The 27,207-nt window shown below is 37.3% G+C and overlaps 1 protein-coding gene across 2 annotated transcripts in view; it reads left to right on the top strand.

Moving 5' to 3' along the window:
- LOC129751883 (lachesin) overlaps positions 1–27,207 on the top strand; it is a 338,054-nt gene that overhangs the window by 184,588 nt on the left and 126,259 nt on the right. For both annotated transcript variants that reach the window (XM_055747642.1, XM_055747641.1), the window contains exons 5-6: positions 9,772–9,900; positions 24,487–24,688. In XM_055747642.1, coding sequence (XP_055603617.1) covers positions 9,772–9,900; positions 24,487–24,688 — 331 coding nt within the window. The remainder of the gene's footprint in view (positions 1–9,771; positions 9,901–24,486; positions 24,689–27,207) is intronic.

Below are 27,207 nucleotides of genomic sequence, written 5' to 3'. Positions count from 1 at the left end.
ATGAGTACTTTGATACAAGGGCCTCCTATCTCGGCTTTGCTTCATGATAGATTGTCCGTCTACTGACGTTTCGTTGACCACGAAATATGATTCATGGAGATCATGTGAGCATGACTCGATACAGATCTTCGGTCATCGGTATCTTCGGTATAATCTGCATCTGCATATCCGATTAGTGTTTCCGATGTCGAGTTTCCGCGGTATATCAACGCCATAACGATCCTACGCCGAAGGTATCGCAGAACACGTTTCAGGCTTTGTTAGCTTCAGGTATTTGCTTAGTGCTTTAACCGCAGCACTGATGTTAGATCTCTAAGATGACTGCAAACAACTGATCAAATCGTTGAACGGCTGTTCGGTGATAACCCCACCATCGTTTAGCTGCGTCCATCGACAATTCGTGTACGAAACAGAATAGGTTTCCTGTAACCTGGGATAAGCTAACGGCTTACCAAATCTCGCTCTCATCCTGATAATTGCTCAGTAAGCAACCGCAGCACTAATGTTCGGCCTCGAAAACTGTAAACAATCGTTGAACGGCTGCTCAGTGATATCCTCACTTCGTCCAGTTCGAGTCTCGTTCTCTTTCATGGCTGCTATTCACTTGTCGATGTTGGCTTTCCGGAAAAACCGTTCCACTTGGCTCTTCAGCTTGCTGACGATTCGAAGTTGCTCTTCCTCATCATCAGCGGCTACGTTAGCCGCGTAGCGTTGAGTAGCTTCTCCTGTTCGCTGACTGCGTCTTTGGGCCGGTTCGGGATTGACGGAATCTTCACCATCATCCTCATCGCTACTCTCGTAGTCGCTCTCGTCTCGCACCATACGCTGACTGGCACTGGAATCGATGGTTCGTTGATTCCGGTGGCTGATAACCTCAGCACGCGGCCGATCAGAATTTCTTGCATGTTGCTTTCTGGTAACCCCAGAAAAACGACTTCTTTTAGCTCACAGGGCTCTTTCTCGGTGGCTTCGAGAATTAGCTAGACTTCGATCGGCAGGACTCATCCAAAATGCCTCAGAAATCAAGAGGTGGATGAATTTGGTAGCGACTAACCGTCGCCCGAACCACCTCTTCCGAAGCACCCGAAGCAGTTTCCGTCCATCGAAGATATCCTCGCTCATACTATCTCCTCCAAAACAATATCTCGTCCAAAGCCACAGAAAAGTTGTACTGTAGGCTTGGACGAGCTCACGTAGTTACAGCGTAGTGCCTAATCACGAGAGTAACCCTCTCGAACAGCTTTATGGACATTCCTCCCGTTAAGTCAACGATTTGACCACTTCGAAAATCTGGGAGGCAACGTTCAGCAGCATGCGACCTATCTGGATCTAATGCATTGCTGACAACTAACCGTCGTCCATACCATTTCCTACAACGTGCAATTCCTTCCAACAGGCGATGGTAAATTCACGCATGCTAACCGCAGCGCAGCTCCAAATCCCGAGAGTAACCCCCTCGCCAAGCAGCTTCTCCGATATGGTCTAAAATGGTCTAATATGGTCTTATACTTCATCTGGAGTATTAGACCCTAACCAATCCTTGTTCCAGATTCCAAGAGTCTATGGCTGTAGTCTTCTCCTCCCGGTCGTCTCTATAGAACTCATGGTGCTAACCGCATCGTTTCTCATAATCCGACTTCTCAGCCTCGAAATCCAGTGGCACCTTCTGGCTGACCTGGAGGAACATCTCGTGGCTGCTGTGCTGGCGATCCTCCGCGCTTGTGGTCTTCTGCGCTTGAATCAACTCATAACTGCTAACCACAGTGCACAACCAAAGCACCCTCTCGGCTCTCAGCATCACCCAATTAATCCGGAGTGTTGCTCTAGCTGGACCTATCAACTTCTGCGCAAGCGGTTGCGGATCCTGAGACGCCTCCCGGCCGTCGGACGTGAGCTCACGCTTGCTAACCGCAGAAAGGCTCGTGACGACATCGAGAGTAGCCTTTTCGGTCCAAGAATCTCCCCGGACTCGCCCTCTAGTGGACCTCCTGGCTGGCTGGTCTCTGCGCTGGTGGTACTTCATCAGCTGGCTGGCCCTCTGCGCTGGTCGCTGATGAACTTGCTAACCGCAAGTATTGAGAGTACCCCTTCCCAATTTTCCAGACGTATCTGGGCGCATAACCTGTTAAAACGCAGGTTTCAGTGGTGGAATAGAGTTATCTTTATTCATGTTTCGTCAGTCTAGTAATTACATTATTACACAATTCGTTAGCAATTGCTATCGTCGCACTCTCCACTCATCACCTTCCCTAACCGGGAAAGTACTCATTTCTGAATGAATACTTTGTCTACTGTTGTTATCAAATGCCTGAGGAATCCGTAAGTTCCAACAAATAAGAATAACAAACTCCCAAAAGACTTCTGCTAATTTGAAAGAGATACATTCAGTCTTAATTTGTAAATTTGGTGAGAGAAAAGCCATAAAGATAAGCCAAAAAGATTAATTCCTGCTTCAAACTGATTTTATTCTATAACGAAAAAAAATTTGACCAAAATTGTAAGAAAAATCGTCCTATGAGTTTTGCACAGGTAGACTAAGATTTGCATTCGATAAAATTTAATTAGCAGTAGTTCAAACTCTTGCAAATAAATATTTCATGTTGCTGATAATTCATCTTATTTTATTTGAATTCTATATCTTTATGAAACTGAGCCTAAAATTCTTTCACAAAACATTTGGTAGATACTGATTTTTGCAAAAAAAAGGAACAAGAGTGAATATTGTTCGATGAACATATGTTCACAAACACACAGGGGCGGTCCTAGAGTCGGCTCTTGGGGTGGGGGGGGGGGGGGGGGGATTGATTTTCCAATTTTAAATAATCAGTCAATCAGGAACGTTAATATCTGGTGAAAAAAACGATCATTTGAGTGAGCGAAAGGAGAAGGGAGGGATTGCGGGGAGGAGGGGGGGGGGGGTGTTTTTCCCTTTATAAAACAACCAGCGAAGCTATAATAACCACTGCGAAAAAAGTTGATTTTATTTTATTTGTGGGTATATCTGGTATTATAGAATTGTCACTTGAGGAGCTCTTTAAAAAAATTCTCGTTATAAACGTTTTTTTTTTCAATGAAAAAAATACACACGTTGTTGAGAGATGAACACGTAGAAAAAAATTCAAGTTATCTTCATTTTTTTTTTTGCTGAGCTTCTTAATATAAGCGCTCTGGTATTTTATAATTTATCGGAAGTATTTTACTTTTCACCTCGAAGCCCGATAAACAAATTAACAAACATAACTAACGGGCATTGAATTCTTCATTGGAGTATTTCACTGAATCGTGATTTGGAAATTTAGTATTATAATTTTCAAATTTGGGAACACAATATATAAAATCAACACTTTAAATATAAATTAAGTAGAAAAAATCTATTATCAAAATCAGTTTCTAAATTCTGGAACCGAATTTTATTTGATTTGCTCTTGAATTTAAAGTTTTCATTCAAAATTTTCAATTTTATTCGTATCACGACAAATAAATTACATAGAAAAGTGATTAATCTTTGTTTACCTTCATATAATTACTTATTTTTTGAATAATTTTTAATTATAAAGAAAATTATGAAATGAAGGGTTAATTCTGAATGTTAATACTCTTCTTTAGTGAACAGTCTCAATCATTTGCAATTGAAATAGCCAAGCTTTCAGGTTAAGAATATCAAAACTTAAGCTAAATTTTAAATTAAAATTTCAATATTATTGTGTAGATGAGCTGAAAGCAGTATCAGTGACATAGTTGCTGTAGATCTAGAAATACAGGAGTGTTGGTTAAAAATCACTAAAAGATCTTCTGACTGTTTTGCATGATAGAATGCCTTGTTGCCGAAAAAATAGTGGAATGATAAGAAGATAGTTTTAATTCACAAGGGAAAAATTAAAACCGTGGCAAACTGATTTTGGAAGCTTTTTGCGTCTCAAACTCGATTTTTTTTGTTTGTTTTTTCTTCCCGTCTTATTTTCTGGCATTGAGAAATTTTAAAACTTAGCAGTTCAGAGTGAAATCGATCAATGATAATTGATGAAGTAACTAACCTGAACAACAAAAAATATGTTAAATCTTTTTATTATCCTTTATTCATTCAACGATGCAGGTCAGAGGGAGGAATGCTAAAAAGTAACAATTATTTTTATTTACATAGTATTCCGTCTTACGACATAACTTGACGAAAATAATTCCTAAAATTCACTCGGTCCATGGCAACCGTTCTCCAATTTCTCGGGCACCCCACGTTCGCCAGATCACGCTCCACTTGGTCTAACCACCTCGCTCGTTGCGCCCCTGCTCGTCTTGTTCCTACCGGATTCGTGGCGAACACCTGTTTTGCAGGACAGTCATCCGGCATTCTCGCAACATGTCCCGCCCAGCGTATCCGGCCAGCCTTCACCACCTTCTGGATACTGGGTTCGCCGTAGAGTCGCGCGAGCTCGTGGTTCATCCTTCGCCTCCACATTCCGTTCTCCTGTACGCCGCCAAAGATGGTTCTTAACACTCGTCGCTCGAATACTCCGAGTGTACGCAGGTCCTCCTCGAGCAATATCCATGTCTCGTGCCCGTAGAGAACAACCGGTCTAATAAGCGTCGTATACAGGTTACACTTCGTGCGAGGGCTAAGTCTTCTCGACCGCAGTTGCTTGTGGAGTCCATAGTAGGCACGACTTCCACTGATAATTCGCCTCCGGATCTCACGGCTGGTGTCATTGTCTGCGGTCACCAGTGAGCCGAGATAGACAAAGTCTTCGGCTATCTCCAGCTCGTCGCCGTCGATCGTGACCTTGTTATTACTGGACAAGCGGGTTCGGTCGGTCTCGGATCCGCAGGCCAGCATGTACTTCGTCTTGGACGTATTAATCATCAACCCAATCCTTCCTGCTTCGCGTTTCAGTTTGCGGTAGATCTCCTCCACCGCCGCAGATGATCTGCCGACTATATCAATGTCATCGGCAAAGCAGATAAATTGACTGGATCTGTTGAAAATCGTGCCCCGCATTTCGCCCACCGCTCGTCGAATAACACCTTCTAGCGCCACGTTGAACATCATGCAGGATAAACCATCACCTTGTCGAAGCCCCCTGCGCGATTCGAATGAACTCGACAATTCACCCGAAATCCGCACACAGCACTGCGTTCCATCCATCGTCGCCTTGATCAGTCTGATCAGCTTCCCGGAAAAGCCGTTCTCGTCCATGATTTTCCATAGCTCGTTACGGTCGATCGTGTCGTATGCGGCTTTGAAGTCGATGAATAGATGGTGCGTAGGGACTTGGTGTTTGTTTGGGAATAGAAATCTGTCCGTTTCAGCAACGAGCTTTCGACACGGCGCAAACACCAACGGCGCAAACACCGACGGCGCAACTACCGACGGCGCGTGAGGCGCCTGAGGCGCATGAAATATTTCAATTCTATTGAAATCAGGATTCCGCGAAACTCTTTGGCGGGAGACATGGCGTTCTATGCACCGCAAAAAGATCGGCATGGGCATATCGAACCGCCATCACATCGTTCACTTACGTTTGTTCCAGCACGACGAATAGACGGCCAGGCCGCAAGTTCAAAATTATAATTCTCGTTAAATGTTAAGTGTTTAGTAATAAAGTAAAATTAAGTAGAAGTAATTAAAAGACTTTAAAAGCCCAATAAAGTGTGTAGTGATATTGTGCAAAAATAAAACTGTTTGAATTGTGTACGAGTTGTGTCATCATTTGACCGCAAAAGTGAAGAGAAAAACTTACCCGAAAATTTGGGAGCTAGTGTCCGCTAAATTAATGTCTGGGAATCACCCACTGCAACCCTGAGCCCTCGACAGTGTTCACGGCATTTTTGGAGGATTTGCCGTAATGTGAATATCTGGTCCGTCGTAGACCGTCCCTCCATGAAGCCGGCCTGATGACTTCCCACGAATCTGTTTGCTTGTGGCGTTAGGCGACGGAGTAGGATTCGGGACAACACTTTGTAGGCGGCATTGAGGACAGTGATCGCTCGGTAGTTCTCACAGTCCAATTTGTCGCCCTTCTTGTAGATGGGGCATATTACCCCCTCCTTCCACTCCTCCGGTAGCTGTTCTATGTCCCAGATCCGGACTATCAACCGGTGTAGGCAATCGGCCAACTTGTCCGGGCCCATTTTGATGAGTCCAGCTGCGATGCCATCCTTCCCAGCCGACTTGTTTCTATTCAGCTGGCGAATGGCTTCCTTAACTTCACTCATCGTTGGGAGTGGCTCCTCTTCGTCGTTGGATACGCCGGCGATGTACCTTCCCCCACCGTCTTGATCTCCTGCATGTGCGCCGTTCAGGTGTTCATCAAAGTGCTGCTTCCACCTTTTGATCACCTCACGATAGTCCGTCAGGATGCCTCCGTCCTTATCCCGGCACATTTCGGCTTGCGGCACGAAGCCTTTGCGGGATGCGTTGAGTTTCTGATAGAACTTTCGTGTTTCTTGGGAACGATGCAGCTGCTCCAGCTCCTGGAGCTCCTCCTCCTCCAGGCGGCGCTTTTTCTCCTGGAAAAGTCGGACTCGCTGCCTCTTCCGCTGTCGGTGATTTTCCACATTTCGACGGGTGCCTCTTTGCACTACTGCCGCCCGCGCGGCATTTTCTTCGTCCATCACCCTCCTACACTCCTCGTCGAACCAGTCGTTCCGTCGAGATCGCTCCACATAACCGATGACGTTCTCCGCCGCACTGTTGATGGCTGTTTTGATGGTATCCCAACAGTCCTCGAGAGGGGCTTCGTCAAGCTCGCCCTCTGCCGGCAGCGCTGCTTCGACCGATTGCGCGTAGTCTGCCGCGACCTCAGGTTGCTTCAGTCGCGCGATATTTAACCGAGGCGGGCGCCGGTTTCGCGTGTTGTTCACTACGGAGAGTTTTGGGCGCATCTTCACCATCACCAGATAATGGTCCGACTCGATGATGGCGCCCCGACAGGATCTGACGTCGATGATGTCCGAGAAGTGCCGGCTGTCGATCAAAACGTGGTCGATCTGTGATTGCGTTTGGTACGGTGATCTCCAGGTGTACTTGTGTGGGAGGCGGTGCTGGAAAAAGGTACTACGTACGGCCATTCGTTTGGAGGCGGCGAAATCTATCAGTCTGAGGCCGTTTTCGTTGGTCAGCTGGTGTGCACTGAACCTTCCAATTGTCGGTTTAAATTCCTCCTCCTGGCCGACCTGAGCATTGAAATCCCCGATGACGATCTTGATATCATGTTTTGGGCAACGGTCGTATTCACGCTCCAGCTGCGCGTAAAATTCGTCTTTGTCGTCACCGGTACTTCCGAGGTGAGGGCTGTGTACGTTGATGATGCTGATGTTGAAGAACCGGCCCTTGATTCTCAACCGGCACATTCGTGAGTTGATCGGCCACCAACCGATAACGCGCTTTTGCATCTTTCCCATCACTATAAAAGCTGTTCCAAGCTCGTGTGTGTTGCCGCAGCTCTGAAAGATGGCACTACCATCTGGGTACGTTCGTACCGTGGAGCCCTTCCAGCATACCTCCTGCAGCGCTACGATGTCGAATTTGCGGCTCACGTGGGTACTGCCCACAAAATTTAGAGATCGGAAGTTCCATGTTCCAAGTTTCCAATCGCTAGTCCCTTTTCGTCGCGTGGGTCTTTTCCGATTTCCATCCGAAATTTGTTGTTCGTTGTTCGTTGCTTGTGTTTTTTTTGTAGTCACGGGCTCGCAATGCCTGCTGTTAAGCCCTTTATCTCGCAGGAGGACCATCGTAATGTTGCTGTTTTGGGTCCCGAACACCACCAGGACGTTCTTGCACTCCGCACGCCGCCCCTGACATGGAGAACAGACGTGTACAGAGCCTCCTCTCAGCCTTCATGCGACCAAAGCATCCACCGGGGTTGGGTACCCGATCTTCGCTAAGGTTGCTCGCACCCCAGCTAGCACCACGGGGAGGTAGAGAATCGGAGTTGCAGACAAGGTGATATGACCACTACCCGAAGGTTGGGTGTATGGGGTCTCGAGTTGCACATTGTCTACTTCGCTAGCTAGCTAGCTAAAAAGTAACAAATTCTCGGAAAAAACAATACAGATTTCGTCTAGATAATTTTTGTGTTTTACAAAATGGGGAATGATACTTACTTCTTTAATTTTTTCTCATGGTAAATATGTCACAGTCTTTATGAAAATTGATCATTAAGTTAATACCTTTTTTCTATATTTTTTTTTTTTATATTTTACACTTTTGCTAAAAAGTGCACAAATTTCTCGAATTAGCCTTGTATTTTCAAAATTTATACCGAAAAAAAGAGCTGATAAAATAATACAAATTTGCATTTAGAGCCTGAAATCAGTTTTCAAATTGTTTGCACTTCGGAAAATGTGGATCTTGTTTTCATGTGCTACAGTTTTGAATGCAGATTTTGGGTTCTAGAGATGAATTTGAATCTCTATCTCCAACACCAATTCCTGAAACAGCTGATATAAATACTTTTTTGTTCCTTTTTGGCACTAAAAACACATAGGAAACGCAAAAGTCATAAAACGTAATCTCTTTCTTCGATTTATTGTTGCTGAAATCTCTTGAAAGGATTTTTTTTAAAATTTAAACTCTTACTATGAATATTTTACATTCGATTTCTGTTTGGCAGTACTTGTATTTTTTCACAGTCATCCATAATATGAATGTTTGATGTGCTACATTTAAAACTAAAATAAAAGAATTAAATAAAATCAGATGCAAAATTTTAATTTTTGGTTTTGAATTTCATCATATAGGTCATTAATTTGAAGTTTTTAATTCATATTTGAATGGTGGATTAATTGAAGGTGAAAAATTCTCGCGAAAGAGAATCTTTACTGTGATTCAGAACCTGATTTTTTTATTTTGCAATTGAAGGCAATAAATGTATGATGAAAGAAGAACAAATATTTGAAGTATTTTAGTGTTGTAACCATTTTCACCCCCCTATATGACTTTTCCAAATTTTTCATTTCATTAAAATTCAAAACAAAATCAAGAATTCAGAAGCTCTGAATTTGAAGCAAATACTAAAATTTGTTGCGATTTGCTCGTGTTAATTGAGGCATATGAGGGAAATTAGTGACAATTTTAAAAAAAAGTTGTCCCTACATTAAATTAATAGCTAATTCCAAATCAACACTCAACAGCACACTTTTGTTGAGTAACTTATCAACAAAAGTTATTTGGTATAATTCAGTCCAGGGAATCCTAAGTCACAGCTGCTTGAGCTTGGTGGACCGACTTTTTTCAATATTGAGCCATTTAAGTGGTAAATTAACTTTTTTGTTGAATAAACACCCCCACGGAGTGGAAAATTTTTAAAATTGGAAAGCACTTCTACTAAGAAAATTTCCAAATTTTTATAGAAATTCGAGCTTTTGCGAGTATTTTGTAACGGATTTTTGCCGCTTGGGGGGGTGATCACCCCGATCACCCCCCCCCCATAGGACCGCGCCTGCAAACACATACATTAAAACAAAATTAAGAAATTCATTAAAAAAAAGATTCTTAACAATTATTTCAGTTCTTGTGAAATTACCGATTTTTTCTTATCATCTACAGTTTTTATTTGCTATCTTTAATTTTGTTCGAAATAATACGTCGTTAACTATTAGATTTAAATCCGTTTACAAAATGAAGTTATTTTCAGAATCGAATATGTATCCTTAAGAGATTTGAAATACTTTTCATACTAAAAAAATTAAGCTGCAAATTTTAATATTTGTTTAAAAAAAATAACCATAACCAAAAGTTACTAATGACGTTCATTTATGCTTGTTTTTGTTTTTCAGTGGAAGCCTATAACGGAACCCATCTTCATCTGCCAAAACTGGAACGGAGACAAATGGGAGCTTACCTGTGCATAGCTTCTAATGATGTGCCACCAGCAGTCAGTAAAAGAGTTTCCCTGAGCGTTCACTGTGAGTATCTTTAAAAGTATAATTATTCAATTAATTTTCACCGTGAATTGTTGTTTCGAGTGCTAGTGGTATTTTTTTCGTCGATGTTTCTCCGTTTGACCTTTACGTTTTTTTCTTCCTTCCATCTTCCTACGTCACCTTTCTGTTATTTAAATACCCTTAAAATGAAACACCACAGAATGTGAACATAATTTGCGGTTCGAAATGGGATTGAGCTCATTGAATGTCCTACGGCGCGTGGCGTACGGTCTCTTATAACTAATTCAGGACAGTCAACAGAGCGAAGGTTCATTAAAACAATGTCGGCTTGGCTCGGGAAAGGATTGCTTGCTGGTTGCTTGCCGGTGGTTTTACAAATCCGGCTTCAGCTGAGCCACGAGCCAGAAGCTTTCGTGCTCTGTTGCCATGCCAGCTGCCCATCGAAGCGAAACGGAAGTGGAACCAAGCCGGGATTTCGTTGACAAACGATTTGATTAGGGATGTGTCCCCCCGGTTTGCTGGTTTGATTAAACTTTAATCCACAAACCAAGCTAATGTTGAGTGGTTCATTAAAGTAGCGAGCGAAACTCCACGGGGAAAAACATTGTCCGGCTTTGATGGGTTGCATGTTGCATGGACGAACATGGTGGGTTGGATAATGGCCAACAGGAGCTTGCATGCAGAGCCGGATTTGTCCAGTTCTTAAGCCAAAAAAAATGGCATTTTTAAGGAATCGATTTGAATTTCAATGTATAGCAATAAAGGATATCAAAAATTGACAATGGGCTTGGTAAAGGAAAAACATATGAAGGAATGATGTTCAGGTCTAGCACTCCTTCTTAGGATAAGGGTAGGTTTTGAGGTTTTTTATGGACCTCTTTATCCCCAAAAGAGCTGCGGAGAAAAATTAGCATTGCGTTGCCATTATTAGTCAAACCAGTGTAACACACTACAGCAGAAAAAGGTTTCAAAACCAGTTAAAAATTGGGCATTATTTTTTTTTGAAGTCCCCAAAAATATAATAATAATATGTTACATTAGACTGAGTCGATTTGTCGGGATTCTACAAAGCCTTTTGGTTCAAAACTCATCCATTATTTTTTGCATATTTATAAGTCACGTGGTAATAAAAACATTAAAAATTGCGCTCCATTGGATTTGCTGCGGCGTCTTCTTCAGACTTGACGCAATTCACCAATCTTTCTAAAAATGCCAGCAAATTTGAATTAGACTTACTTACATATTCTGATGATGAGTTTACTTTTACACAGACGCAGAGCTTCTGTCCAGCAGTTGGTTACTTTTTAGTAACTTTGTCACTTTTTTTTAAACTGGTCAACCACCAGTTACTTTTTTCAAAATTTGGTCATTTAAGTCACTTTTTTCCAACAATTTATATACAAATGACTACATATTACGTGTAAAAACTATTTTTGCAAATTTGCTGAATTCGGTTTCGAATTTTAAATACGCGAATGCACCAACATTACTGTTTTGATAACTTTGTGCTATCAAAATTTAGTTCTCAAAACGTACTTTTCGACCCAGCTAATAACTCCATTTGTTAATGCATTCCCCCTTTTAAAAATTCACTACCAAATTAAATTTTACAGGTCGAACTCGATTATCCGTTGACGCGAATAACGAAACGTGTTTTCGTCAACGTTTGTGTTTCGTTTACTCTATAAAATTCAAAAAAAAAAATTTTATATTTTTTTTATTTTTTTAAATTTTAAAGTGAAGTTTAGCCTTTTTAAGCATTTTTTTAAAAAAAAGGTGATTTTTTGTAAATTGAATTTCAAATGAACTTTTATGATGAATATGATAACTTTTTTTTAAAAAGTATTTTTTTTCAATAGGTTTTTGAAGCATTGCATCTATTTTTCCTTTTTAAGTTACACTTGTATTTTAAAAATGTGTTTTGAAAATTTCGACAAGGTTTTTTTTCTTTCTGTCCGTTTGTCTGTCTATTCCCTTAGACATTCAGTAGAAAATTTTATTTAAAGAATTTATAAATTTACACAAAAAAGTTAAGACAGCTTGTTTCCAGAGAAAAAAGACAGATCATGTTCATTTTTAGAACAAAATATTGAATGGTCCCATACAAACCTTATAGTTGAGAGTAACTCTAAAAAAGATATCTTTATAATTCTGCAAAGACGAAATTTTTTTTAGTGAAAAATTAACTGTTTTCAAAAACAATTCTTTGCGAGTTAGATTCAGATTGTGATAAACCACAATCTGAATTCTTCAAGTGTGCCAATTGTTCAGGATTTTATATTTCTTCAATTCCATAGTCTCATTAGGGCTAAAATTATTGCTTCTAGGAAAGATCTCAAAGTTGTCAGAAAAATTTCTTCTCCTCCATCCTCTTTATCGTCTTCACACGTCAAGCCTGCAAACAATCTGCCTGTTCGCGGTCAGCCTCGGCCTACTTTAGAATCACGTCTTGCAATGCTCGAAGTGATTTTAATGTTACCAGGTTTAATTCAGCGTCACAGACTCGTTGTTTGACGTTTCCAGAGGTGTTTGAAAACGGGTTGCCATCGTCGGGTATATGGTATATGATGGGAAAAAAACCAAGTCTCAACGCACATGCGAAGGCTTGGGAAAATCCCCCAAATTCAAATACTTGTTCTTCTCCTTCATTTTCTGATCCTTACAATTTTTTTTGATTTGGGCGAGATTACTGAGGAAAAATTAAAATTTTTGCATAAAAATTTAATGGAAATGATGCAACTTATGTTGAAAGCAAATTCAATGTTTGAAGTTTTCCAAACTTCTTTTAATTATGCTAACAAGATTATTATGACTTCAGGATTCCCTCATGGATCCAAATAGAAGTTTAAATATTATGAATTGGAACGCTAGATCTTTGCTGGCTAACCAAGATGAGTTCTTTTTATTTTTGAAAACCCAAAACATACCTATTGCTGCCATCACTGAAACTTTTTTAAAGCCGGACAATAACTTGAAAAGCAATGCTTTCTTCAAAATTTTACGAAAAGATCGACTTGATCGACAAGGTGGGGGTGTAGCTATTGTCATCAATAGTCGTCTCAAATTTAGACTTCTTCCTTTTCTCAATACAAAATTCTTAGAAACAATTGGAGTTGAATTAGAAACTTCTATTGGGAAACTTATAATTTTAGCCGCATACTTGCCTTTTCAATGTAGCGGTGAACAGAAAATTTTTTTGTGAAGAGAGATTTACAAAAAACTCACCAGAAATAAATCTAATTTTTTTTAATATTGGTAACTTTAATGCAAAACACCGATCTTGGAATAAAATTTCATCAAATTCCAATGGGAATATTTTATTTAATGATTTTTTTTTTGTATGAGCAAATCCACTGCGACCATTTTATTTGATCTATTGTGGAGTAACCCAATTTACTATTTGTCTGATTACGTCGTTCTGTCATCATCAATTGAGATGTCAGTTGTAGACGAAGTCAAGACATAATTCCAGTTTGGGATGGTGTTTCTTATGAATCCCACCACCTTACTGGCCTTCATCTTCCAAATATCATCGGGCGTTAGGATTCGCTTGCCAAGAACTATTAGTCGATGTGTCATAAGATATCCATAGTCACACATTAAGTGCTCTGCAGTTTCTACTTCAGTTTTACAGAACCGGCACATATCATTACTAAGTTTGCCAATTTTTTTTAAGGTGGTAATTGCATGGACAATGCCCTGTTAAAAGGTCTGTAAATGTTTTCAGATAACTTTTCGACAGGCTCAAAAGGTCGCGAGTTTTCTTTGAATCGGGCTTTATGAATCTTTTTAATTGCCTAGCACCAATAGCTACAAGCCAATTGAATTTTATTTTTAAATTTTCTCAAATTTTTAGTTCATTGTTAAGTGCACAAGTTGATACTCCACAGAAAGGTTCCGGCCCGGTCATTGGCCCTTCCGATCCTCTCTTAGCCAGGATATCCACTTTTTCATTTCCTTTTATGCCGCGGTGACATGGAACCCAATAAAGGTTCACCTGATTTTGTATTGATAATTGATTTAAAGCATTAATACAATCCCATACTAGTTTTGAGCTGCACATTGGAGCTTTAAGAGCTTGTAACGCTGCTTGACTGTCTCAGAATATGCATATATTAGCGTGCCTATGCATCCTCTTCAAAAAAATTTCCGCGCAAGAGTAAATCGCATGGACCTCTGTTTGGAAGACTGTTGGCCAACATCCCATTGGAATCGATATATTAACCCCTGGGCCATAAATTCCAGCACCAGCATTGTTATTCATTTTTGAGCCATCAGTAAAAAAAGATACAGATCCTATTCTAGTTGTAGGGCCACCCTGTGTCCAGGTTAATCTATCAGTATCCATAACTTCGAAACTTGTGTAGAAATTTGGTTTGTTTACCATCCAGTCTTGAACGGACGTTAGTAAATCATTTATTTTGAATCTATTTAACATTTTTAAGTGCCCCTTAAGCTCCCAAGTTTGTAATGAATCAGATCGTTGTAACCTCAAAGCTGCTTTTTCCGCCTCTAGGTGTACGAACTCAGGCAGAGGCAAACGGTGCAGCAATGCCTCCAGTGCAGATGAGGGAGTTGATTTAGACGCTCCTGTTATTGAAAGACATGCTACTCTTTGTAATTTAAGTAGACGTTTTCGTGTTAATTCTTGTAGAGTTTTGGGCCACCAAACAAGAGCCGCATAGGATAATCTGGGTTTCGATATTGCTGTATAGATCCATGAGATCATATCCGGCTTCAATCTCCATGATTTGCCAGAATTCTTTTTACATACCCAAAACGAAGAAAGAGATTTCGAGATAGCATATTCTAAATGTGCGTTCCAGTGAAGCTTTTTGTCAAGTATTATACCAAGAAACTTAACTTGAGTTGCTAGTGATAAGGTTTGGTTAATGAAGCTAATTTCTTTTATATTACTCTAACCTACCTACCTAAGGGTCCAGCGCCGATTGACCGGCGCATAGGGCTGAGATAAAAGATCTCCACTGCTGGCGATCCGGAGCCAGCGTCTTTACTTGCTGCCAGCCAAGGTTCTCGTCAACTGTGCGGATTTCAGCGGCAAGACTTCGCCGCCACAAGCTTTTGGGCCTGCCTCTTCTTCGATGCCCATCTGGATTCCAGTCAAGCGCCTCTCTGCAAATCTCGTTTTCATCTCTTCGCAGCGTGTGCCCAATCCATCTCCACTTACGTTCCCGAATCTCGATTTCTAGCGCCTTTTGATGACACCGGCGATGAAGTTCAACGTTTGAGATCCAGTTGGCAGGCCTTTTATATTGACCTTTCTTTTTGTTGTAAATGGAATTATTGTGGTCTTTGAGGGATTTATATTAAGACCTTCCTTTTTACACCATTTGATACAAAAGTTTAAGGCATTTTGCATCCTGTTACTAACAGTGCAGTCAAATTTGTCTCGTACAATTACTACTATATCATCTGCAAAACCGATCACTTCAAAGCCTTGTTCAGTCAAGCTTTTAAGAAGATCATCTACAACCAGTGTCCACAACTTGAGCGATAGTACTCCACCTTGGGGACAGCCTCTTGTTGTATTCACTGTCAATGATGTGTCTCCCAGATTGGCTGTAGGGGAAAAGTTCATAAAACGCCTCATGTGGCTAATACGCGCCACCTTTGTTTTGAGGAATCTGAAACATTTTAAGCCTGCAAAATATTACCAATTTGTTTTAAATGCTGTGATTGGTCATGGCAAGTATGAACTTTTCCTTAAAATGCCCCTGAGTCGTGATAATTTCACAATTTATGTTTTTCTTCATTTCGATCTAAATTTTAAAACACTTTCAATAAGGTGTCACCAAGCAGAGAAAAACGAATAAGACAATATTTTCTGACACATCGATAGAGGAGAATCTAAAGTATGATATTATGCTAAAAAATCATACTGAACTCGCTAAGGTATGATTTTTATGGATATGTTCTATCACGGCCCATGCGCTCGTTATAACGCGCCAATCGTAGTAGGCTGAAAATAGTATTAATTTTTCAAAAAGGCCAATTTTCATTGAAAAAGAACAAAAAGTCTAAAACCATATTTTGAGCGTTGATTCAGCCCAAAAAATTTACTTTTCTTTTTTTTTTTAAATTTTGATTAGTCCATTTTGATTTTCTTTTTAGTTAAAGTGTATGTAAGTATTGGTGTGTTTTCGGTCTTCGGCTGCTTTCGGGTGTTTTCGGCTGCTAGGCGCGTATTGAATACACAGCGGCGCGTATTTGCAACACAGTTTTGTTCTGTGGCTTTGAATATGGTTTTTAAAAATCAAGTTTTTGAAGCAACTAAAGCAGTTTGAGTGATAAAAAATCATATGCATTTGTAGAAAACACTTTTCTTCAACGATTACACCCATTTTTAACACCATTTGTACGTGGAATACATAGAAAGTCAGCGATTCGCTTAGGTGGCGCAAAATAGGGCATGGTCCCCTAATTCTTCGATTGCTCGGAATTGCCTGAACCCACTTTATAACACTTTCATCGAATTCACGGGATATCATCGCTGTTTTAATTGAGTAATGAGAGACGTTATCAAACGCTCCTTCGATATCGAGAAAGGCTGCAAGAGCTATTTCCTTCACATCAATTGATTTTTCAACTTTTGCCACTAGATCGTGTAACGCTGTTATGGTTGATATATTAGCTTGATATGCATATTGATTTTTATTCAAAGGTTTTTTAGTAAGATAAGTTGTTTTGATGTGAAAATCTACAAGCTTTTCCATAATTTTGAGAAGAATTGAGATCAAGCTTATAGGTCTGTACGCTTTAGGATTATTATTGTTACGTTTGTTTAATTTTGGTATAAAGATAACCTTAACTTTCTGCCAACAGGTTGGAATATGTGCCAACAGGTTGGAATACTTGCCCGAAAAAGTTTGGTTAAGATTGGAACCACCTCCTTGCTCACTTTTTGTAAGAGCACTGGAAATATTCCATCCATCCCAGGAGACTTAAACGGTGCAAAAGAATCTATAGCCCACTTAACCTTCGAATTGGTAAAAATAGTTTTTGCTATGTCCTGATCTTCGACACTCAGAATTCTCACGTTTTCATATTCTCCTATATAGTTACCTTCCACGTTTGAACTAACGACTACTGAATCTGGGAAGTGATTTTTCATCATCAGATTTAATGTTTCTAACAGAGTTGCAAGATTTCAGATAATCATTTGAAATTGATACTCACCGTGATGAGTATCAATTAAGCAGCACAATGAATTTCGTTGTGATGCTCAAAGCTTTTGATGTGAAACGAAATTCACTGAGCATCACATCTAGAAAAAAATCAGAAATCCAGAATCCCATTAGAGAAATCTTCAGCTATATTCCCCACTTTTTCCCCTACTATTTTTGACGACAGTTAAATTTGTAACGAATCTATGGAATGTTTGAATGTATCATATAATGTGATTAGCTTTTCACACTAGCACAATAAAAATAAGAGCGCTTTAATGATTGGAGTTTATTGAAACTTTTTAGTAACGAAAGTGTTAAAGCTCGTGGTACCTATGTTTTAAAAGGTGTCTATGTACACAACACACTACCTTATAAATGTTGAGAACAACACTTTAATTTTATAATATTATTTGCAAATACGACGCTTTGGTACTAAACAATTTATAACATAATTTCATAGTCAAGACGACTTAAATAAAAAAATATAAAATTCAGTCGTTGACGTTTTGTTGGTTTTCAAAATTAAAAGCAACAACATAATACGGGATTAAAAGCAACATTTCTAATCGATTTTCTGGCTATTTTAAATAAGGAAAATATGCTTAGTTAGCTAAGCATAGAATACATTAATAGAAAAATCAATATTTGTTTTAACTCTCAAGGGCTGAAATTTTTACAAAAAAAAGGTCAAAACTCAGATTTTTTTAGGTATTTTTTTTGTATTTTCTCGGCTGTTGACATACAAAAAAAAAACATATGTTGAACTGTAATATGATCACAGTCATCAAATTTCTTGCGGCCCCTTCTTCAGAGCATGTTGTGTACGAGTGAAGGATATCTAAATTTCGAAATATTATTAAATATCATGTATTGCATCTGCAATATGCATCTATACATTCCGAATTAAAACCTACATTTTTATAGCAACTAAATGAAAAATTTCATTATAGAGGCCGTGATGTCAGTGATAAGCTGTCCTTTGTTTCAACTTTTATTTAAATCTCTTTTCAAACGATCATTTTTTAAACGTCCTTGGACCTTGACATCCCATCTTTGTTCCAAACTACTCATTGGTAGTGCAATTTTCTGCCGAATTTTTGACAGTTAAAGTCACTTATAGACTGTAAAAGATCCGGAACAACCGTAACGAAAACCAATTTTCGAAACCCATCTTAACATTCCCAATTTCACAAAAACCACTTCAAAATGATGTACTAGGCTGTGAATGATCAATTTACAGTCTAAACTAGCCATTTTAATAAAATTGAACAGTGTTTTTTCCAAGGGTTTCACGAATTTCTTTTGAAAGGCATTTTTCAATGTTCTTAAAAATCATTTAAAAAAAATCCAGTTATGATAATTAAAGAACAATTCATTTCTGATGCATGTGTCTAAAAGCTCATAAGATAATAATCAAAAAATTAGAAGTAAGGCCGCTTAACAAAAGAAGCGATTTTACAATTACTCCAAATGGTAGTACAATAATATTTGATAAATCTTAATATTCAATGGCACATTATTATTTCTGTCATATTCTTTTTTCTATTTAGAATTCTATAAATCTTCTGGAAACGCTCTTAATAGAATAAGTGAATTTATCGGACATTAGATAGGCTGGTCTGAATCATATCCTACTTTTTGGTGCAATGAACTTCAGAAATTTCCCACAGGGAATTTCAAACATCACGCGAGTCGTGATAATATTTGAAAAAGATCTGTGAGCCGATGCAAATAAAACCAACTTTCCTTCTCTTGAAAAAGAAAATCGTTAAAATGCATAAAAAATCATTAAAATGTCTTTTTTAAATTGAAATAAAAAAGATTATCCGTTAGGATAGAAGCTACAAACCGCCGCTTTCATTTGAAAGGGAAAATTTTGATATTTCTTCATTACTTTTTATTTGGTTCATAAATGCTTTTCTTATGTGGTCGATTCCAGCCGGTTGCATAAGCTGGGATGCCATGCGTTTTAATTGGAATGGTTTTTCGTTGGTAACAATCTTTTTTAATTTTTATATTTTAAAATTTAATTTGTTTGGAAGATTAAGAAACTATTTTCTTCATTTATATTAAAACTCTACATAGCTACCTATAAATTTCAACTTCGTTTTTAAGGTTGCCGCTACAAGTAAAAGCAAAGCATAGCTCGAATGCTATAAGTAAAATCATAAAACTTTTTTCTGCAAAATTGACAAAAAAAAACTTCCGGTAATTCAAAGATACTAAATTTGTAAAATTCGGCCCGGTGGATCCTTATGATTTTAATTCTGAATTTTAGTGGTTCCCAGCTTAGTTGTCTTTGCGGTACTTTTTGTGTTAATATTTATAATAATCAAATATTTAGCTATTCAGATTTTGCTATATTTTTTATAGTTTCTAGTAATGTCCAGAAGATTTGAGATGTTTTTTTCTGGCAAGCACATTAAGCCATTGGGGTTTTTTTTTGAAGAATTTTGAGCTTGGACATTTCAATGTTTGCGGTTCTTTTCCATGATTGCAAAGCTTTGCATCAACGTTTTAAGAGATTCAAAAGTACATTACTGTAGGAAATACAATTTCATAACTTGCATGTCTTAAATCCTCTAAATACGAGCGAGACTCATCAACGTATTTGGTCATAAAAACTTTTTGCTCATTCTGTAAAACTTTCATTAAACTAAGACATAAATATTATAATCAGATTCTTACAAGTCATGATAATACATTCTTCAGAAAGATGTTTTAAAATCAAAACTTTCATTCACAATCAACGTTAACGTTTCACACTGAGATTCAAAAAGGAAGAACCTCACTCGATAAAATATTAACTGAACGAGATTTCGCAACTTTGCTTAAGACATAAATAAAAAAAGAACAAATTCTTATCATCAACCTGATTGTACTGAGCTTTTAATAGTATGTTCTCTATAAAAATGTTTAAAAAAAGTATAACTGGCCTTTAACATTCATCAAGTATAACTGACAGTTTTTAAAAAGTCGTGGTATGTTCAGCTTTTTCTGAACTATAAAACTGGTTTCATTGTTCAAGAGCTTGCACAAATATTATTCCATGGCATCTCTGCCTTCCAAAAAGTAGTTTTTCTGCTCGTGATTCTCAGTCTGAGAAAGCGTTGACATTCAAGACAAGAACCGTTTGTGATACTCACGATGAGATTACCTAACATCACACTGAGATTCAAAAAGGGAAAATCTCACTCAAAAAAATCTCAATCTCATGAGATTTCGCAACCTTGGTTTCTAAAGATGTACAAGTGAATGTACCGTCTTCTTTTAGTAATTGGCCCAGACCGTTAGAGTGTTTTTAGAAAGTGCTTTGTATAGTCTTGAAACTACCGGAACCCGTTCTATTTTTTCACACGTCAACCGCCAGTGCCTTTTTTTTTGCTTTCCGAATTTCTTTATTGTATTCTGTCAAAGCCTTTTTGTATTGGTCGCAATTTCGAGTAGCTTTAGAGACATTCCACCGTGACGTGAAATCGCTTTTCCGGACTTTTCTGCACTGTTATCGTTCTAGAAGTCAACCAATTTACTTGAAAATGAAAAAAATTGTAGCAAACGGTCGCAAATTGAATTTCCTTCAAAATGAATACCATTTGGTCATTTTAAAATTTAAGTTGTTTTTGTTGTTACTAATTACTTTTGTGACGTGAATTCACGCTAGAATTAATCACTTCGGACTTTAGTACATACATCCTAGAATTCCTGTTCTCTCTGTGGAAATAGAATATCGGTGTCTTCGAATGAGTTGTAAAGAAAATAATTACCCACAATTTGATGTACAGAGCTCTCGATTGAACAACAACGAACGAAGTTATGCTGATTTGAAGTTGTGACGTGAATTCACTCAGTTCAAACAGAACAGGGTAGTTGACTGAATTCACGTCACGAAATATATACTGTGGCTGTGTACTGTTATACTGTGGCTATACTGAACCATTCTTTGGAGTCTTCAAATTTTATGTAGACTTTCAAAAACGATATTTTGTTGTTCCGACTTTTACAATCATAATTTTTTAGTATCTGCACCTAACTTTTTCCTTATTTTGATTGGCACTTGAATAGCAACATATTGAGGGATCATATGTTAAAATAACTACTGTCTTTATTTAAAGATTCACCAAAAAAAATTGTTTTTATTTTTTTTTCAATCTTTTTGCATTTTTATTTGAAAATAATGAACTTATTAAAAAATCAACTAAATTATGCTCGATATGTCAAAATCCGACCATCTGGAGCGTCAAAACAGCTTTCAAAGCACATTTTCATATACAATTTATCGAAAAATCAAATTTTGTGACGTGAATTCACTCATTCGCGCTGTTGTAACTCAGCTAGATTCCGACCGATTTCTATAAATTTTAGTGTTTCAGAATCGTCTTATCATTTTTGAAGAAAATCTCATTTTTTATTAAAAAAAAAAGTCAGAGTTTTCTCGTAAAATTAAAAACTTCCCTTTTTTTGTGACGTGAATTCACTTATTTGCGACTGTTTTTGTTCGCTTTTCAAACCAACTATATTGGATATAAAAAAATTCTTTTTTCTACAAAATGAAGCCGTGTTTTTTGGCTTCTGAACATACTAAAAATATTTACGAAAAAAAATCATCCATATATTAAAATTAATGATTTTGTAAAAGTTGTCAAAAACACCACTTTTTTCAACAAAAAAACTGATTTTCAAAATCATCTAACACATGTGTAAAAAAACTTTTTTCTCTATTTTCGTTGGTTTCGTGTGATTTGAATTATCAAAATTATAGACAATTTTGAGATTTTTTGATACGCAAACGGATAAAAATCACTTTTGAGCGGTACAAGCGCGTGGAATGTGTCTTTAGCGTTATTAAAGAGCTTTCTTGATTTTTTCCTAAGTAGCCCTAATTTTTTACTCCACCATATTGTCGAGTTATTTGTTGACCTTTGTTTTAATGGACAACAATCTTCGTACGTTTGTATTATGTTATTATTTAAGCTTAACGACGAGCATTCAAGATCTTTTATCGTATTGAATTCATGTTCCAGATCAAAAGAATTGAAAATTTGAGATATTTCCGATTGGAATTTATTCCAATCAGTTTTTTCGGATCCCTAAACCTTTTCAGTTTAAGTTCACTAGGTTCATAGTAAAAAAGTATCTGTTTATGATCAGATAATGAAATTTCCTTAGATACATGCCAATTTTTGATTTAAGTTGAAAGTACTCGGCTACAAATAGTTAAATCGAGCACTTTCTGTCTTACTATGGTTTCAAAGGTTGGAGCATTCCCAACATTACACACATCTAAATTATTTTTTAAGATTAAGTCAATTAAGCACTCACCCCTTTTGTTGATGTCCTTACTTCCCCATAATGTATGGTGCGCGTTTGCATCGCAGCCGATCAGGAATTGTTTGTTGTTGTTTTTGCAATATGTAACTAGTGCTGAAATTTCAGAAGGTGGCATTTCCTCCTCGTTACCTCGTTAATGATTGCTCTGCAGGTTATTATACTGTTGAATATCCTACTGGGCATACTTGTTTCTCTTCAATTAGAAATCTCTCCACAATTGATTTGGTTCTATCGGATTTAGACGAGCATTGGAGTTAATTAGTTACTCATGCGGACCTCGATTAAGACCACCTTTCAGCAACTTTTTCTTTATCCCAAAGTCCTATTGAAAACTTTTTAAAATCAACTTTTAACTTTCAAAAAAGCTGACTTGGAAGGATAGAGGAATTTTATTGAACGGAATTTGGATGTGTATATTCCACTTAATTCAATAGAAGATATTGATTTGGCTGTAGAAAATTTTACAACTTTATTAGTCAACGCTAATGCCGCTTCGATACCCAAAGATAAACATAAATTTTATCAACCTTTAATTGATGATGATCTTCAGTTTTTGATACAACTGAAAAACATTCGTCGACGCCAATATCAACGTACTAGAGATCCTTATTTGAAATTTATTTATTGCGACCTTTAAAAAGAGATCAAACGTCGATTAAATTTCATTCGTAATGAAAATTTTGCCAAAGCAGTAGAGGACATAAAACCCTGCTCAAAGACATTTTGGAAATTAACTGAAATTTATTTATTTAAAGCCCCAGAAGCCAATTCCTACTTTGAAAGATGGGGATAAACTTTTTTTAATTAATGCAGAAAAAGCTCAAAAATTAGCACAACCATTTTAGTCTGCTCATGATTTTAATTTAAACGTTGTTAGTCCTATTGATGCTCAAATTTCCCTAGAATTTGATGATATTCTTTCTTAGCAAAATGTATTTGAAAGTTCTAGTGAGACAAATATTGATGAACTTAAATTGATTTTCAAAAAAAAAAATAAAATTAAATATGAAAGCTCCAGGGGAAGATGGGATTTTTTATATTCTTAAAAAGCTGCACTGTGAAGTGAAAGCACTTTAAATTTTTTAGTAAAAATCATCAATAAATGTTTTCATTTGGATTATTTTCCCAATAAATGAAAAAATACTGAAGTAACTCCAATTTTGAAACCTGGAAAAAATGCTTAGAACCTAATGTTATCGACCAATCAGTTTGCTTCCACATTTAAGTAAACTATTTGAGAGAGTTATTTTGAAAAGAATGATGATTCACATTAATGAGAATTCTATTTTCCCTGAGATTACAATGAAGATATTCAATCTAAATGTAATAAATACACTGAATCTCTATAATCTCTCATCAACAGGAAATCCAGATTGTGCCTGAGACGTGTTTAAAAAAACTACGCGATTTTCGTTTACCATGTAGGCTTTTTATGTAATAGATACATTATGGAGGAGTGTGGCATTCATTTCCATTGCTTCTCCTTAAATCTGGTCCTGCTTACGCACAACGGGTGTTCGAGTTACGTGCCATCAATTGAATCGAAACGCCAGTTTAATTGAGCTTTAGTGAAAATTATTATTTGAAAATAAAATCCATTGCTGTTGACGCTATTGAAAGTTTTCCGATTTCCACGAAATCAGCTGATCAAAATGCAAAAAATTGACATCAAGGCATTTTTGCACGCTGCAAATTAATAGCAGGTTATGCCTGAAGCCAGCATCAACCTTATTCATTCGATTCCCCGGAACGGTAGAATGTATTGTTCGGGTTAAGCGAAAAAATCGGTAACGGACTTAAACAATTTTAATACAGGTCGTAGGTCTACCTATAAGTTTTTTTTTTCAATTGATTTCAATTTCCGCTTGCAGGAGGGACAGCGAACAAAACCAAAACAGGAAAACACGCTACTGAAACCGACAGCCAGAAGCGCCTGGTGCACATACACACAGACACACAGACACAAACGCCAGAACACAAGAACCTCGACGCTCGACAGACCCATCGTGATGTTTCAATAATGGATGTTTCCTTTTTTTTCTCTCTCTCTTTCTCTTTTTCGCTTTCTCTTTCGTTCTCGCACACTCACCAGTTGCGCCATCGGTGCGTCCAACAAGTCAACTGCTGGGAGCTCCCCTGGGTTCGGACGTGCAGCTCGAGTGTGCCGTCGAGGCTTCTCCGGGACCGGTATCGTACTGGCTCAAGGGAGGTCGAGTCCTGCCGCCCAACTTTGCCCACCTCACCAATGGCAATTACGAGCAGGGTCAGTCGAGGCCGGAAATGCTTCTCGATGGGTAAGGTCAAGCGTTCGGTCCCATTCAATCATCCGTGCAGTGATATGGGGGAAAGATAGAACGAATTCATTCACGAACTCACCTCATCCCACCCAAAGACCAATCCCGGATACCTTCCGACCTACCTTTTACCTTATGTTCCAAGAAGGATGGGCGCACGTGGATGGAAGTCAAAAAAAAAGATTTCTCATTTTCCGACCTGGGTTTTTTCCTTACCTTTCCATCCCATCCGTTTCCATTTTAATTTTATTATTTCCAAGACCAAAGCTCACTTTCGCTGATGATGATAGTCTGGAAATACTACGAAGGAATAGGCACATTCAACAAACCTTCGAGATTTGGTTGCACAGGCGAAGACGTGAGACATTGCGATGATGAGTCATCGAAGCACTTTTTAACCTTATTTGAATGTTGGCGTTGACTTTTAATAACTCTAGATTAATATAAACATTCCGTTTCCATTATTATTGAATTTATTTTTTATTTTTTAAAGCTTTTGGCAAAGATCTTAACCTGAAAATGATCAAAACTAATTCTAATACCCTAATCATCGGAGTAACTTTAATCAACATGAAATTTTTCCACATAATCATCAATAGATAAATCTAAAGTTAAAATATTTCAAATCTTTCTTCTCCATTTTTAAACCTATAAGTTGAGCTTCAAATTGTAAAAAACTTGATTGGTTTTTGAAAATTACAAATGTAAGAAAAATATAATTTCAAAATGTTGAAATATCTATTTTTTAGAAAGGATCGCAAACAAACACTTTTTCTGATGAAATCAAAGCATTTAGAAGCAGCAGGTTGGTTTATGTGAGAGTTCAACTTTTTTCTTTGTAAATGTATAATTTTGGTGCATTTTTTTGTTGTAGTTTGAGGTAAATTTTTGATATTTGAAAAAAGGGACTTTTTACAAGAGTAAGCTAGTCTCCAAAGGCTAGGCTGAAAGAAGAAGAAAATAAAACGGGAAAAGTGCGAAGACCTAAGGAATTGAATAAAGGAAAAAAATGATTTGTTTTTGTAATTTAAATTGAATAAATAATGTTAAAAAAACAAGCCCCTGAATTTCTGCAGCATCATTGTCCATTAGACCGCTGCAAGCTTTGTATGGAAATTTCAAATTCTTGAATTTTTACACCTCCTATGACATTTTTTGGTTGTTTTTGCTGCCAGAAATAGCAATAAAAATTTTGGAAGCGATGCATCCATTCCTGAATAAGCGCAACGAGTTTTAATTTTGTATGGAAATTTGAATGGGAAAACAAAATTTTTCATTCAAAAATCGCCAGAAAAGCTCTGAAAGTTTCAAAAAATATAACTTTGGATGAATAATGTTCCTTGATTCTTGCAGTACATTTTATGTGAACAAAGCACAAACCTTAATTGTACCCCAGAAAAGATATTTAACCCTTTAATGCATAGTGTTGTTTTAAAACAACACTAATCAAAATCCAAATATCTCGAAAACGCGTGGAAATTTTTGGGTGACGTATTCTCAAAAAATGTTCTAGAAATTAAAATAAATCAGTCCATGGTATTTTTATTGCGATATTTTAATGTATGTTTGAGATATCCAACAAAGTATGCGAAAAAATTGCAAAAATCAAATTTATTTATTTTTTTGAAAAAAGTAGTTTTTGGAAAATCGTTGTTATTTCTTGAGATTTGCAAATTCTAACAAATTTTTTAATCTCAATCAATCAGAAACACCTTCCTGCACCCAATTATCAAGATTTGGAAGAAATTGGCAAAATCGTATTGTAATTAATAAGGAATTTCAAAAATTATTTTTTAACTTTGATTGGCCACAACTTTTATAATACTCAAAATAACGACTTCAAACCTGTTGTGTTGTGTTATTCGAATTAAAATGTTATTATTCCAATGAACCAATAGCTGATATTCTCATTTAAAAAAAGTCATGCATTAAAGGGTTAATGTTTTATAAAATTTATGTTTTCAAAATCCATTTGTTTAACTATATCGGTTTTGACTGCTTGTTTGAAAGCTGTGTAACAGTAGGATGGAAATAAAAAATCTCAAAAAACTGCTTTGCATTGCCAGAGAATTAATTGATTTATAAAGCCTTTGCAAAAACATTTCATGCAATTATTAACAGCTCTAGCAAGCGAAGTCTACCATTTTTGAATGCTTTTCAGTGGATTCAGATTTTTTATTTTGAAATGGTTATTACTTTTTTCATGAAATTCTTAGCTGCTTGTCATGTAAGCAAAAAATGAAGCTGAAGAATATTAAAAACTAAAAATTAAAGACCGACTTCATTTCAAGCTTATTTGAATTTTCTGGATGATTTAATGTGCAAAAATTTCTTCTTCCATACAAATTTCCATACAAAATTGAAACGCGTTGCGCAAACTCAGGAATCAACCAAATCATCTCTAATTTTACACTGATGCTTGGTGACCCAAAAGGCATCGAAAAAACAAATGGGAGCAACAAGTCATTTTCAATTTTCTTTCAATTTTAATTTTTGTTCGGCCTAAACACATTAAGGAC

Source organism: Uranotaenia lowii, chromosome 3 (assembly GCF_029784155.1).
Source record: "Uranotaenia lowii strain MFRU-FL chromosome 3, ASM2978415v1, whole genome shotgun sequence".
Lineage (NCBI taxonomy): Eukaryota > Metazoa > Arthropoda > Insecta > Diptera > Culicidae > Uranotaenia > Uranotaenia lowii.
Note: the sequence above shows the minus strand (reverse complement) of the source record. Positions and strands in the feature narration are given on the sequence as shown.